The sequence below is a fragment of the Chionomys nivalis genome, chromosome 12 (genome assembly GCF_950005125.1).
Source record: "Chionomys nivalis chromosome 12, mChiNiv1.1, whole genome shotgun sequence".
Taxonomy (NCBI): domain Eukaryota; kingdom Metazoa; phylum Chordata; class Mammalia; order Rodentia; family Cricetidae; genus Chionomys; species Chionomys nivalis.
In genome coordinates, this window is record NC_080097.1 from 40,679,236 (window position 1) to 40,695,961 (window position 16,726).

Consider the following 16,726-nt stretch of genomic DNA (forward strand, 5'->3'; position numbering starts at 1 on the left):
TCGTAAGCTAATTAAATCTCTAATGTACTATTGTACATACCCTTTGTTCTCTAAGATATGTGACAAACTTTGACAGCATGTTTTTCCATGTTAAGGACTTTTTTTTGGTAGTGCATTTCAAACTTTATTGAACATAGGAACCATCTGGAGATCTTTAAACATACAGATTCTTCTTAAGGAGGTCTGGATGGGTCAAGACTCAGGATTTTCAACAAATTCCTCCTGCTGTTCATGCCTGGGTCACTCTCTGGGGTAGCAAGATCTTTCCTTCCTCTTTTCCTCCCTCACTCCCTTCTTTATTTCCTTCATTCTTTCTTTCAAATTTAATTTTTTATGGTTTGTTTTTGTTTTGAGATAGAGTTTCTCTATGTAACCTCCCTGGTTGTTCTGGAACTTACTTTGTAGACCAGGCTGTCCTCCAACTCAGAGATCCTCCTGCCTCTATCTTCTGAGTGCCGGGATTAAAGGCGTGTGCTATGATCACCCTACTTAAATAAATTTTTATTAGAGATTTTTTACAATGTATTTTTATCATATTCACCTTCACTCCTCCCCCCACCTTCTCCCAGAATCACTTTCCACCTCTCCCCCAACCCCGCTTTCCCAAGTGGTTGTCCTTCTCTAAAGTAACCCATTGGGTCTATATACTCATGGCTATGGGGCTACCCGTGGAGCATGACCAGCCTACCAGAGGCTAAATCTCTAAAGGAAATGGACTGTTCCTCCCCCAGAAGCCATCAACTGTTAATATCTCCTTAGGAGGGGTAGAGGCTCATGAGCCCTTTCCTACTCCATAGAGTAGCAGGATACTTGATGACTGATTTCAGATGAATTTAAATTCTTAAAGGACTTTCAGGTAAGATTCTGTTGGTTCTCTAAAGGCAAAAAGAAAATATAGTCATGATTCTTAGTTTGCCTGTGAGGAAAGAGACAGTGAATATAGACATTCCACATTTATTAACCAGCTTCAGTGTTCTGTTCATCAAGAGTGTTTGCCTATTGTAATTGTCATAATAATTCTATGAGTTGACGATAAGTATTCTTACCATCCTCTAAATGTGGGAACTGGTTCAGGAAGGTTAAATAATGTCTATTAGGTCACCCAGTTGGTATTTGAAACCAAGTTGGCTTAACTGAAAATCCCATGATGATTTGTAGTAAAGTGCTCTGTTGCTCTACCAGGTTATTTCTGTTAAGTCATTCACAATTCCTTTATTCCATGACAATGGATAATGTGTGTTCAGACACTGAATGTGACAAAGAACAATATACCTACTACACTCTAAAGAAAATGCTAGGCAGAATTAAAATATCTAGATCTTCAGTAGAAATACAGATAAAATTGAAGATAGCATAGTGAATAATTACTTTATTATTATCCATTGAGGTATGCATATATGACCACTTTAGAAGAGCTAAAACAGAAGGCCAATTTAATAATTGTGCATAGTTAATAAAGAACTAAGGGTGTTTATATAAGATTCTCTACATTACAAAATATGTTCAAAAAGAAAACCTACAGAAAGGAGAACAACTGTTGTAAATCAGTAGAAATCTTTTTTACAAATGCTTTTGAAAACCTAAACCCTGTTGGAGACCTGATTATGGTTTTTGTTTTCCAAGACAGGGTTTCTCTGTGTAACCCTGTTTGTCCTGGAACTTACCTTGTAAACCAGGCTGGCCTTGAATTCAGAGATCTCGTGCCTCTGCCTGAGGAGTGCTGGGATTAAAGGTGTGCACCACTGCCTCCTGGCTCTGATTATGGTTTTGAACATAATATGTTTTCCATGTCTAAATCTTTGTTTAAATGATTTCTAGTACTTGACTCTAAGTCTTTTCTTCATGTGTTTGTCTCCTTTAACACACGGGCACTGTGAATTGCTGGATTTCACTATGGATAAATATAAATAGTCTATTTACCTTGTCCCTTCTCCACCACACCATCCAAACAATATATATTACCTATCCTCTTAGTTTGTGCATTGGCTTAAAGTACTAAACAAATTAAGAAATTAAAAAAAAAAAAAGTCAGGGCTGAAGAGATGGCTCAGTGGTTAAGAGCATTGCCTGTTCTTCCAAAGGTCCTGAGTTCAATTCCCGGCAACCACATGGTGGCTCACAACCATCTGTAATGAGGTCTGGTGCCCTCTTCTGGCCTGTAGGAATACATGCAGACAGAATATTGTATATATAATAAATAAATAAATAAATATTTTTTAAAAAATCCAAGGCACGATGTAGTGATGTATACCTGGTCACTGTATACTGAGTTTCAAGCCAGCTAGAGGTACATAGTGAGATCCTGTCTCGAAAAATAAAAACCAGTCAACTGGTCAATCAATATAGCTATTTAAAAATGCATTTCAATAACATGTGGAACCTTGGTTTAGGAAGCAATGCTTAGGGGGAAAAAATCAGTCACATATCTTTGGAATTTTCCTGATCTTCATATAGGCCAGCATCAAAATGATGCCCCCCCCACATAAAATAGTTGATGTAAGAACAGTAAGAGGCAATGTGTACAGGCACTGCAAAACAGTGCCTGTTGTGTGTAAATTTATTTACTTCTTAGAGCTTTTGAAGTAGGAGCTCCTGCTTTCATAGGTGAAGAAACCAAGACACAGAGTAGGTGGGAAACACAACCTGAGGCTCTGGCTGTGGTCTCCTCCCAACTTCTGTGCCACCTTTACACGTGATTAGTCACATGCTATGTGGGTCATATGGGTCATAGTGATAGATTTCTTTCCTTGTATGCTTTTGCTTGCCTCTTGCTGTTTCCATCACAGGCGCCTGGGATTTGGGCTGCTGGACTTCATTTACTCATGGAAGCCTTGAGGAGTAAACCCTGAGAATTTTTAAGCAAATCATGGCTCACTCCATTAAGTTTTCTATTCTGTAAGTGGAGATATACTAAGCTTCAGAACTGTTGTGAGGGATAATGAATCAGCATTTATGCAAAGGATATTGAGAAATACCACACCTAATTGTGATTTCCTTTGCTTTATTCTCTTTCCTCACCTATGCAGTGATTTAAGAAGAACAACTGGGGACACAGAAGTCTGGGATTGTTTATTCTAGCTTGCTCCCCCACTTTGAGAACTTTTCCCTTCTCTGCTTCCTCCACCCTGTGGCCTTCTCCAAGTAGTAAATATTCCGGGGTGTGGGGGAGGTCATTGAGTCCCAGCTTTCTTACATGTGGCCACTCTTGGCTGTTACATGGCAGTTAGAATTTATTAGATTACTTTGCTTATGATTCATGTCAGTAATTACCCCAGGGCAGTGCTAGTTCACTGTTCAAGTACGAAACGGACAAGGGACAACCATAGAATGGTTAAGAAGTGTCTTCTGTCCTTTACCCGTGGGATGGAAGTATAACTTCTCTAATTTAGAAGGTCATTATAGGTCATACAGTTCCGAAATCTCTACGTTCAACTTGTCATTTCTTGACTAGTATAGTGAGGATAGAGTTCTGGATGTGCAAGCAAAAGAGAAATCTCTTATGAAACATTTATCTTAACTGGGTAGTCTCTGGGTTTTTCCAGCAGAGTAAGACAGTTGTGAGTAAGAGGCAATAAAACAAGGCAGTTGTCTCTAAGTCATCATAGCTACTTATTTCTATTTGTAAAACAGCACAGCTTCTGTCACTTCTCTTTTCTGAACATTTATGGCCTGGCTATCCCTCTGGGCCCTGCAGTTCAGTCTCTTCAACATGTGTGCTTATGGCACTTGCATATATGTTCTTTAAATTTACTTAATGGTTTTTAATGTTTCCTAGTTTTGTTTTAAAATGACCAAATATCAGAAGTTGTTCTATTTTGTTTTGCTTTCCCTGTATTGCTAGAAGTGATAGATGTACAGCTCAGCGAGTAAAGGCTGACAGCTTGAGTGTAGTCTCTCGTACCCGCATGGTGGAGGAAGAGACTCAGCTTCCACGGTGTGTACATGTTCTCCCCACACCCCAGCACAATAAAACAAATAATTTAAAAGTTAATAAACAAAACACTGGTGATGAAATGTAGAACAGAAAATAGGTTTGTTTCTTACTCTTCTGGATTTTTGAAATCATTATTGCTAAATTTTAAGTGATTTTTTTAAGTGTTTTTTTGTTTGTTTGTTTTTTACCTTTCATTAAAATACAACAAAGAAGCTAGGCGTGGTGTATATCTGTAACCTAAGCATTTAAAAGGCTGAGGCAGGAGAGTATTGAGTTCCAGAATAGCCACTGTTAGGTAAAACTCAGGGCTGGACATGCATGGCAAGATAGAATACTTGTTTAACATGCCTAAGACCCAAGGTTTGTTTCTTATCTAGGGAAAAAAAATCATATGAAACAGAATTTCTCTGTAAGATTTTTTTGTTTTCTTTTTTTAAAAATCTAACAGATTATTGGTTTTTTTTTTTTTTTCCTAGAACTAGCTCTTGTAGACCAGGTTGGCAGAGATCCGCCTGCCTCTGCCTCCCAAGTGCTGGGATTAAAGACATAGATTATTATTTTTTAAATTATAATATGTAATTTAAATAAGTTTAAATTACAATACTTTTATTTTTGGAACTGTAATGCTTGGTCATTTTTATTGTTATGCTTTAGCATATTTTAGATAATTTGGGATTTTTTTTCCTTTTCATATTAAGAAATGCTAGTTTTTAAATTCATTGTTTTTATTTTGATTTTTTTTTTCTGTAAGCATTGAAATGAGAGCGTCAGAGGAAGGACTAAGGATAGGAGTCTTTGGATTCATTTGTTCCTGAAAATAGCTTTTGCTTTATCTTTCCGGATTGGACATTTGTTAGCACTATGTGCTTGTGGAGCAAATCGTCTGATTTGTACGTTTAACAAACTCTTCTGAAAGAAACTTTTCTATAGTTAAATTCAAATGAAAGATAATGGCTCCATGCTTGTGGAGACTGAGGTAGCATGGCTTGCAAATGTGTTCTCCCTGGCCTTTGCAACTGTCTTCTTTTCCCTTTTTTTAATTTATTTTTTTAAAAAATCTTATTGTTTTTATTTGCTCAGTAGCTATAATTGTACTCAGTTGTATGTGTTTTAGTCTTTTTTGATCTGAAGGAGTCCTAAGGACTTCTTCATAAAGTATAGCCCGATTTTGAAGTCCTGAGGACTTCTTCATAAAGTATAGCCCGATTTTGAAGTCCTGAGGACTTCTTCATAAAGTATAGCCTGATTTTGAAGCCAGTTATTGTAGCCACCAGCAGAAATTACATGAGTGACTTTAGCCAAGTGGTATAATTTTAGTGCTAAGTGCTAAGCAGCCATTTTTAGTTAAATCAGCTCCTTGTTCTGTTCATCAGGTATTATACCTTCCCCTTGAGCAGCCTACAATTTTGTTCAGGGTGAATATTTTATTGTTCATATTACATAAAAGTTTCTAAATTTTAAAATACTACACATATTATAGTTTTGAGACATTGATCTTTATGTTTTAAACTGTGAGCTAATACTGATGTAAAATTAGTTGTAAAAGTATTCTTTCTTTAAAAGATTATTTTGAAGATTATATTGCTTATAATGAAAAGAGTTATGAAAGAATCCTTTGGTTTTACCAAAGGCTTTTAATAGCATGACTTTCCATGTGTAACTCAGACTGTTCCTTCTTTTCTCCCCTCTCCCTTCCCTTTCCTCCTTCTTTTTGTTCCTATCCAGCTAACCTTCTTTTCTATACTTGTTTCTTAAAATAATTTTTCTAGTTCAAACTAACAGACTTCTGACCACATACTTCTACTTCCTCTGTCCTCGGACCTTATAGAACAACAAAAAAGAAACAAATTCTCACACAAGCACACATTATACAGGACAAACTCTGGGATCTCCATCACGTGGAAAGGAACAATGGAAGTAGAGGGATTACTTCATTTTCCAGGATAAAAATGAAATGAGGGTGTTTTGATGGCTGTAACAGCGTATAATAGACCACGATACTAAGAACACACACAGCAGAGTGTTTTCAGCACTATGGGAGCTTTGGCTTCTAACCAAATACAAGAGTTGTCAATAACTGGAAGAAATTTCTGGAGTACAAGCCGGCATTTATCAAATTATCTGGGGGTATTGTCAAAACACAGATTATGATTGTTGGGCAGAACCCCAAAGTTTTCCAGTTGAAGTTCAAGAATTTTTTATTTTACCATGTTTCTAGATATTGCTGTTAGTGGTCTGAGAACAATGAAGTCCTTGGCCCCTTGCCCCAGGGAGCTATGCCAGTCTCTCAGGAGGTTTAAAGTGCACTTGCCCCTGTGCTGGTAAATCAGAAGTGTGCAGAATTTGGGCTGAAGCCTAGTTCTATTGTGCAGTGCATAATCTACACAAATATAAATTGTTCTAATCTAATTGTGGGAAATGTCCTCATAAACCCATTGCAAGTTATGAGTTTGATACCTTTAACCCGAAAAGTAACTTGTTTGGCCTGTCTTTAAGTGGCTACTGGGATGCTTGTGACTCTGATGTCACCTAGTATTGAGGAGATATCATGGGACATGTTCCTGACCCGAGAAAAGATAAAAATCCAGTTTGAAGTAAGGTTTCGATGTAATGCATACTTCATTCATGCTATTATAAAGAAAACAGTAAGCCAAGCCATTATAAGTCAGGGACCATCTATATATGCCTAGCCAGCCCACATTCAGATTTTGTATACACATAAACAGCCAGACCTGCAGTTTCCTGTTGATGTCAAAGAGAGAATCAGAGCAGGATCAGTTACTTTGATACTTCTGTAACAGATTTCAGTGAGCTAGGGATGTAGAGATAATTTTTCCCGAAAAGAAATACAAGAAACACTTGTACTCTTGGATTAGGTTACATTGCTTCTTATCTTGATACCAAGGCATTCTTGGTCCATTTTTTTCTTTTTCTTCTCTTCAGTAAATGTCAGGGGGAAAAAAATCAAGGGAAGAATATAATAAAAATAATGGAATAAAATTTTCTAAAGCTAATGAGAATATGGAAGCTTTAGACAAAAAAAGTCCCACTTGGTGTGCTAAGCATGATGAGGAGTATACATTTGGTCAAAAATCAGTTAAAACCAGGTGGTGATGGTGGTGGTTCATGCCTTTGATCTGAGCACTTGGGAGGCAGAGGCAGGTGGATCTTTATGAGTTCAGGCCAGCCTAATCTACAAAGTGAGTTCCAGTGCAGCCAGGGCTACCCAGAAAACCTCTCACTCAAAAAACAAAGCAGGACACAGAAGAAAGTGACTGACAGACTGCCAATATAGGTGGAACTGTCTTTGAAATTTTCTGTTTCACGCAAAAGTCTACTGGATACCATGGACCAGTAGGCTGAAGATGGATGCTCCAATGTACAGAAAAACTTGACTGTCCAGGCAGTGCGATGTCTCTGTCAATTCTAGAGTTTTGGAAGTTGCTTACAATGTACTTCCTGTTTACTTAGGTAACATTATATTCTTCAGGAGTCTTTGATGGAGTTGAAGAATTTATAGTTATAGTTTTCCTTAGTTGCGATAAAAGATAAAGTAGATATAAATACTGTAACTGTAATTCTTGCTTGGTAACTGTTTTGTTATATGTAATTTTACTATGTTAAAGTTGCCTTCCTTTTTGTTTAAACACAAAAGGGGAAATAGTGTGGAAGGTCCTTCTGTCTATGTGTTGCTTTTATTGGTTAATAAATAAAGAAACTGTCTTGACCTGTTGATAGGGCAGAACTTAGGTAGACGGGGAAAACTGGACTGAATGCTGAGAAAAGGAAGGCAGAGAGAGAGACACACGCCATGGAGCTGCCGGCTGAGATAGATGTGCTGAAACTTTACTAGTAGGCCACGACATCGTGGTGATAATACAGATTAATAGAAATGGGTTAAATTAATATGTAAGAGTTAGCCAATAAGAAGCTAGAGCTAATGGGCCAGTGATTTAATTAATATAGTTTCTTTGTAGTTATTTTGGTTCTGGGTGTCCTGGACGAACAAGTGACTTCCTCCAACAAATAAAAATAAAAATCAGAGTTAAGTTAATGAGAAAATTAAAAATTATTTGTGGAAAATGAGATGCAGATCATCATTGCAATTTTCATCAAGAATACTAGATATTTGATGGTCTAGTATTCTTTATCATACATGAGGACAGTTTTCAGAAGTTACTAGAGAATATACTTTAGAAAGAGACCCAAAGAAGAGGATATTCTGGACCTTAAGAAAAGTGAAACTGTCATAGTCTAGGAAAAAAGAGAAAAAAGGAAAAAGGAAGGGTGTAGTAAGTCTAAGAAATAAATGATCCAGGTGAAAACAAGGCAGTAAACATGAAGGATATGCACATTACACAGGAACAGTCTTGCTCTTTGCCTTTAGGAGGGTTCCAGGGACCCAGCTTAGGTGTAAAAGCATGGCAAACTTTTTAACCCAAATAACCAACATGCAGCCTTAAATTTTTGCTTATTTGTTTGTTTCAAGCAGTTGTTTGACCTTACCTAGATGGTAAAGATTTAACAAGTACAATGTAAAACTGGTGAATCAAATAGTAAGTGTTAAGGTTGTAACTGCTAGAATTAAATTCTTGGGCTTGAAAGATGGCTAATAAGTTAAGACCACTGACTGCCTCTTCCAAAGGTCCTGAGTTCAAGTCCCAGCAACCACATGGTAGCTTATAATCATCTATAATGAGATTTGGCGCCCTCTTCTGGCATGCAGGTAGAACACTGTATATGTAATAAAGAAATAAATCTTAAAGAAAAGAAAAATATTTTAAAAAATTAAATTCTTGTGTTAGTATCATATTGACCAAAGAAAATCTGACTTTGTTTTTTTGAGACTTTAGACAGTTAAGTGTGCCACCACTGGGAGGGGACAAGACAAACTTTGTGTGTGTGTGTGTGTGTGTGTGTGTATTTATTAGAACCACATGAATAAATACTCAGCGTAGGTACTAGATAAGCAAATAGGTAAATAGTTAAATAAAATAGAATTTGAGAACTCTGTCTTGAAAAACAAAAACAATCTTACAAAACTTTTGATTCATGTATGCTGTTCACACAAGAAAATAAAAACTCCACTGATCTTACTACTAACAGTTATTTGACCTTTCTAGTATTTCAAAGTAAGACTCATACTTTGAGATCTCCCTTAGAGTTTCCTCATTTTCCCTGAGCCAAGAAAGTTCTGAAAAATCCAGAACTTTGGGATCCTTTCCTCTTGACCCGTAGACTGCTAGCTGCCTTTCAACGCAACAATGTATGTTTAAGACTGCTAATGGATTTATTTCCTTTAGGGTGATACGGACTACAGGAACCTCATGGCAACAGAAGTAAAGCAGTTGACAGCGTATTTGTACATGCGCATATATGTAACATGCACATACTTCTCTTAGGATATGCTTAATTTCTTCACCAGTTTGGTTCTGGTTAAGGGTTTATTTTCCCTTAGTCTCACCTATTGAAAACCCTGAGTTTCTAAAGAAAACTTCTACATACTATTTATTTATTTATTACACGGACTTGCCTAAGATAGAAAATGATTACGCTTTGTCTGACTGAAATCATTACAGCCTAAACTCAGAAAAAAGTAAACTTACATATCACAAAAAAGCTGTCCATACCATACTCAAACTTCAAAAATTAAGGTGTTTTTTACCATATAGGCTGAATGCAGAATTCATTTACATATCATTTTTCTAAAATGAAGACTTTTTCAGTTAACTTTGGAAATGCCAAATTGGGAGAGGGTATGTTGAAAACTGAAAGTTTTTATGTAGCTGGTACTTTTCTCTAGATCTAGCTGAAAGCCATGCCTTTTCATGTTCTGTAAAAACAAAAATATAGCTGTGTTTAGTTAGGTCTAGGTTTTTTTGCTTTCTATGTAAGGAGCCATATCCTTAATTAATACATTACATGTTAACGTTTTTTCCATTTGAAATAACATTTTCATTCACTTAATATTTGAAATATTTTGATTATTTATTATTTTCTAAAAAGTCTGCACTTCACTGTCTTGGTGATTCCTGGACCAACATTACTGAAAGAACAAGTTTTTGTTGTACTTTCAAATTAAGTATCTGGTAACATTTTACTCCTTAAAGTAATTTACCTAGCAAGGTCACATTTTATTAGTTTCCTTAATTTAAATTTTAATAGTATATATCATTTTGAAATTGGTTGTTGCGGTGAGAATATAAATCAAAATAGCAATTTCAAGATACACTGTATAGTTAGACACTGTTTTATGAATTGCCTACAAAGATAAAAATGTCATGCAGAGGACTACAGTAACTCTCTGGGGGAAATACTCTTAAAAAGGTTTGACTATTTCAACTTAGCTTTCTTTGTTGTTTGCAGTTTAAGGCATGATAAGTAATTTTAATCTAAAACGAAATAGAAGTGAAATATATTTAGCAAACTATTACTTAAACAACATCTAATGGGTTCCATATAAATTAACAAATTTTGAATTAAATCATTTTGTGTAGTACAAATTTAAAAGTTCAGATATCACATTATTTAAATCATAATTGCTTTTAGACTCTAAATTTAGAGATTTTTTTTAATGAGGAAAAAACACATTAAAGTGGTTCAAGAACATGGAGTGCGTACAAGAATAGAATATATTTTAATGTTTAACACATCAGACACAAACTTTCTTTAAAAACATGTAACCGTCCATATGTCACTTTTCTTTGGGAGCTGAAGAAATAGTTTCCACGAGTACAGTTTTCACAGTTGAACACGGAGCAGTCCCAGTGGTTTAGACAGGCAGCTTATATTGCAGATTCACTATCAAATATCTTATTTTTTAGGGTTTGTAGGTTGTGTTGGATAAAATTCTCGGTGCCCTGAACTTCAGAGAACCTGGAGTCACTTCTTCTAACAGACCAGTTTTTCATTTTTATTGAATTCTGGATTGTGTCTGAAGTGAAGTAGTAAACAATGGGGTCAAAGCAGCAGTTGGAAACAGCAATGCAGAGAGTGATTGGGTACATTGTCCTCACTGCTGCTGCCACAGAGCAGTTAACGAACGTCTGCGTTCTCATGAGAGAGTAGAAAATGAGATTGATGTTATAGGGCACAAAGCAGAAACAGAATATAACCAAGTGTACAAAAATCATTTTTAAAACTTTAGTTTTGTTCATTTTGCTTCTACTTAATGTAACAGGTTTATTTAAAGTTCTCAGCACCATACTAGAACAAGTTACGTTCAAAATTAAGGGGATAAAAAACCCCACTATTTCAATGAAAATCACAATCCTGGAGAGATACGTTTTCCATGTGGCTGCTGGAAAGTTCTCAAAGCAGGCTTCTGAGGTATTGTTACCCTGAGAGTGGGTGGACTGAAAGAAAACTGCTGGTGCACTTCCTCCCATCACTGTGAGCCACACAGCAATGCAAACAATCTTTGCATTTCGCTTAGTTCTTAAAGTCTTCGACTTAAATGGGTAGACGATTGCCAGAAATCGATCTACACTGATACAGGTTAAGAACAGAATGCTTCCATACATGTTGGTGTAAAACAGCATTACTGAAACCTTACAGAGAAGATCTCCAAATGGCCAATTCCGAGTTGCAAAGTAAAAAATCCGAAATGGTAAAGTAAAGACGAAAAGCAAATCTGACATTGCCAGATTAATCATGTACGTTGTAGTTTCATTTCTCACTTTGAGGGCACAGATGAAAATGTATATCGCAACACAATTGGATATCAGGCCAAGCACAAACACCATGCTGAACATGCACCCATACAAAGAGTACTTAAAGGAGTCATCGTAAGGGCAGTGGGAGCCGTTGGAGCTTACCATTGTCAGGCAGTGCAGCTCACAGCCAGTCCTTTGTCTGCAGCAGTCGGCTTTGCGATTCAGACGTGGGCGCAGCAACAGCCAGTTGGTTTGCAAATTATTTGCTTCTTTTTGTCTTCTTATAAATATTTTCTTCTCTGAAGTCTTCAGAGGAAACATGAAATGTGTTGCTTAAAAGTTTCTAGTAGATTCTTCAGGACAATAGTCTCATTTTCTGGTCTCCAGAAAATCCATGAGTCCAGAATTTAGTTAACTGACAGAAAAGGCACTCAAGGAAACCAACCCATAGAGCCACAAACGTTAGGAAAAGCTGTGTTTCACGTTGGCCGCAACCAGTCCTCGTGTAAACTTGTACTTCAGTCGTCAAGGTTAAAATGTCTTCATCTTCAGAATGTTTATGCAACAGTTATCAGTCTTACTTCAGAGTCTTAATAGTCCCAGTCCGTCGTCCTCTGGCACCACTTCCTTCTTCTTAGTCTCCGTTTTGGTACTTTGGTATAGGTTCTAGGTGGCGATAGGCAGAGTCTTTTAAAGATTTCCAAATGAATTCCTGAGCATGTTAGCTCTTGCTGAAGGAGGCCTTTCTGAGCTTGCCAGCTGTATTGTGAGATGGGCTGTCTCTGAAGTGAGCAAGAAAGGCTTCCTAGATTTGTAATATGACATCACAGGAAGAAGAGGCTGGGTTTCCACAAAGGAAGCCTTCAACCCAGTTGTTTGCAGTTCCTTTAATCTGATAATGTGTGAGCTGGGAATATACCTAGGAGGCTTGCAAATGGTCGCGGGCTGTCCAGCTGAGCTAGGCATTAACTCTTTTTATGCTGAAATGCCTTGTGGGGATTCTGGCAAGCTCTCCAAAGTGGTTTGCTTTGTTTTAGTTAGTGATAACTAAGAAAGAGAAATATATATATGTCAGCTTAAGGCGGCTTCTTTGGATATTTCCTTCTTAAAGAAATAAAATGCAGATGGGTGCATATTTATAAATTGAAATCTTGGTGATATGAGTGGACATTTTTAAAAAGGCAAGACCTTAAGAGTTTATATATAAAAAGGATTTGGCTGAGGGACCGGCAGTTCTGGCATTCTTGGATTCTGGTTTTTGTTTTGTTTTGTTTAATTACTTGTTAAGATTTAACTCAAGTGGCATGATGGTGAATAGCTTTAACCCTGTACCTTTTTAGTTATTGATAAAACAATGTTCTAACATTTTTCTTTGAAACTGATATTCTAGGGTTATTTTTAATACATCAAAGAACACATTAAGAATGTTTGTTTTTCCTGGGAGATTGTAGCTCAGTGGTGAGAAAAGTTGGTGCAGTATTACTCTTATTTGCCAGTGACTTAATATAAGCATAATGGGAAAGTATTTTCTAAAACGGTCTTTTCCCCCCTCTTAAATTGATTGAAATAATTTATAGAGAATTAAAGATCTGCTGCTTACCTAAATTTAAGTTCATGATTTTAATTTTCATTTTCCCCATCTCTTCCTTTAGCTTCTTTCGCATGTTAACTGAGTGTTGGGATATATTTCAGTTCTTACTGAAACTTGGCTCTTCCTAAACTTGGTTCTTGTTGGAGCTGAAACTGTTCATTTCTGGTCAGTTAAGGTCAAGTTTCTCTACACATGCCTTAGTTTAAGTATTAAAGTGTAATCATGTGTTCTGCATCTTTTAATTCACATTACTCTGAAACTTAACAACTTTTTATGTTGAATTATAATCAGTTTTGATTAGGAATTCACCTATGATGAAATAGTGGAAGATTACTTACTTCTGAATTTCTTTGTATTGCTTTTGGTGTGGAAAGCAGATATATGTGTGTTCACATTAGAAGGCAGATAGGAACTCTGAGTGCTGTAATGAACAAAGAAGCAATTAATAACATTTTCTTCTCAATGGATAAAATTTTTCTGTTAATAGCTCTGTAGGAAAGATATAAAATGAGTGGTCTACTTTTAGGTTTCCTTATTGTCATTTTTATATAATATATACAATGGTGTGTCCTGGTACTATTCACTTTTCCTTTTGTTTTGAAAGTGATACTTTCTCATTTAAAATATGAACATATATTAGTTCTGTACTGGGACATCCTTCCACATATTATTCCTGTTTCTTAACTGTTATTCATTAAACTGTTCATTTATATATTTTTTCATGTTTTAATTATTGATGCTTAAAATACATACTTACTATCAATTAGGCTTTTATTATTATCAATAATACATGTTTGTATTTCAGATTTTTGAGATAAATCTTTACCCTTAGTAAAAATTGAAGTGTTTGCTGATGAATGGATTATCATTCTTCAGAATCTAAATTTATCACGAAGTCAGGATGTTGGTGCTCTGCCCTGCAACTCATTTTGTTATTCTTTTTCTTTGAGCCAGGGTCTTTCACTGAACCTGGAGTTAGCCTTGCAGACAGCCATCCCTAGTGATCCTCCTGTCTGCCCTGCACCCCTCTGGAGTTAATAGCACAGCCACAACCTGCTTGCACACCTGACACCCAGTGAGCCATTTCTCCAGCCCAGCCATTCTTTTCAGTTCTTTTTCATGCTGCTTATTTCTGGTTTTGCTAGGAGTATCAATTTTGTGTTGTTCCTTCATTTTCACTGCCACAGTTATACATATACTTAGGCATATTTACCTATATGAATATTATGTTTTATCTCTCTATTTCTAGTCTTACTGTCTGTCACTTACCTCCTACCATCCTGTTACAGATCAATTTAATGAATCAAGTAAAATTATTTATTTTTTCTCTTGTTTCTAAGAAGAATTTATTTATTTATTTATTTATTTATTTATTTATTTATTTATTTATTTATTTTTGGTTTTTCGAGGCAGGGTTTCTCTGTGGTTTTGGAGCCTGTCCTGGAACTAGCTCTTGTAGACCAGGCTGGTCTCGAACTCACAGAGATCCGCCTGCCTCTGCCTCCCAAGTGCTGGGATTAAAGGCGTGCGCCACCACCGCCCGGCCTCTAAGAAGAATTTAAAGGAAATTATAATATTTAAAATAATTATAGTGGGGCTGGAGAGGTGGCTCAGTGGTTAAGAGCATGTGCTATTCTTGGAGTGAACTCAGGACCACCAGTGCCCACATGGGGTGATTTACTCATAACTCCAATTTGAAAAATCCAACAGCCTCTTCTGGCTACATCAGGAATGAATATGATGTACCCCCCAACACACACACACACACACACACACACACACACACACGCAGGCTGGCACTCATACACATAAAACTAAATAAATAAGTCTGTGAAATATCTTGTAGACTGTTTTTTAGGATGTTGTAAAAGAAAGTCAATGTAAAAGAGTTAATAATTTGCTGAGAGTGGTGGTGCATGCCTTTAATCCTTGCACTCAGGAGTTTTAGGACAGACTGGCATACATACTAAGTTCTATGCTAGTCATATCGACACAGTGGAATCCTGTCTCAAAAAAGAATTAGGTGGAGGTGCTGGAGAGATGGCTCAGCAGTTAAGAGCTCTTCCTGTTCTTCCAGAGTATCCAGGTTTTATTGTCAGCACCCACATGGCAGCTTACCGTATGTATGCTTAATGTCTGTAACTCCAGTTCCAAGGGATCCTTTTCTGACTCTGTAGGCATCGCATGCACTTAATGCATAGATATACATTGAGGCAAAACACCCAGATGCAAGTAGAAAAACCTGTTTTTAGGATGTGGAGCTCTGCCGTGAGCATGCTTGAGGCCCTGGGCTCAGTTGCCAATATCCCAGAAAATGATAAAATGAAATTCTGAAAATGTGAGAAGTGTGAGCAATACCGTTCTAAACTAATTTATTTTAAAAAATATTCAGTTTAAATGTAATAAATGTTAAATAAATAAATTTTATATAATACTTTTATTTGTACAGTAGTAAAATAATGAAAACCATATGGTAGTCTAAAATAAAAAAAGGTATGTAAAATAATATTAGAGAAGTCGGTGAAAAGAATCTGATGCATTTTATTTTAAAAATTATGTGTTGCCCTTATGTAATAAATACAACCATGAGAGTATCCAGGAAAAGTTGCCTTTTGATTCTGAAATTAATCTGCCATGTGTTGACAGAAATACTTCATTGTGAAAGGACATTTCTTGTCAGCTTTGTTTTAGGACAAGCACCAAATGTCTAATTGTAATTCTGGCTAAATGTATTATCATTTGGTATATTTTATAAATACACACATACATGGTTCAGTGATGGATTAAGCTTAACATTTTAGTGCAGAGGATCTGCTTCTGGTGACCTTGAAATCTCTTAAGCCTTTTTATCTGCTCTTCCTTGGGTACTGGTTTCATCATAGCCTGAGACTGAAACACTATGGCTCAAAACACATAACAAACACTGATCTGAAGAAGGGATCCGCAAATAATCTCTGAAATATTTGAAGGTTTTTTTCCTTTATAGAAAATCTGGAAGGAATCTAGACTTGTCGCTTACTAGCATAGATTCTTTGTGCGTGAATAGGAAATTGTGCTGTAGTATATAAAATAATGGCTGCTCATATCTTTTTCTAAGTGGGAAAGTATGAAAGTTTGCAGAGAACACCCAGCAGGGAATGCAGGCATTTCCTGTACTGTCACTTCATTCCAGTGGGGAATCTGGCTCCTTGGCTGTAAAAGAAAGGAATTAGGCTGTACAAAGTTCCCTTCCTGCTTCCTATTTGGTCCAGATTCTTTGAATTCTTTGAATGTTTAAGGTGTCACATTGGGCCTTCACTCTTCAGTATCAGGGAATCAATTTTTTACCTTTAACGTTTAAGAATTTGTAATTTTGAAACTAGTGTGGACAAGAAATATGTACCACAGAGGAGCAGGAGGAAGAAATATGTGTAAGAGCAGAGAAACTGGGCCAGGTAGAAGTTCCTTATTATACTCAGTAAATCGGCAGCAGCCACATGCTTACACAAAAAGTCACTCCCAGCACTTGTAATCCTAGCCAGCTAATTTAGTGAGTTCCTGGTAGAA

General features: G+C 36.5%; 2 protein-coding genes across 2 annotated transcripts in view; one reads left to right on the top strand and one right to left on the bottom strand.

The window, feature by feature from the left end:
* Positions 1-16,726, top strand: part of Rb1 (RB transcriptional corepressor 1) — a 133,264-nt gene that overhangs the window by 82,226 nt on the left and 34,312 nt on the right. The gene's annotated exons all lie outside the window — the stretch shown is intronic.
* Lpar6 (lysophosphatidic acid receptor 6) lies at positions 9,989-12,369 on the bottom strand. The gene has a single exon (XM_057785802.1). It carries the CDS (start codon positions 11,908-11,910, stop codon positions 10,720-10,722), a length of 1,191 nt encoding a protein of 396 aa, XP_057641785.1. The 5' UTR covers positions 11,911-12,369; the 3' UTR covers positions 9,989-10,719.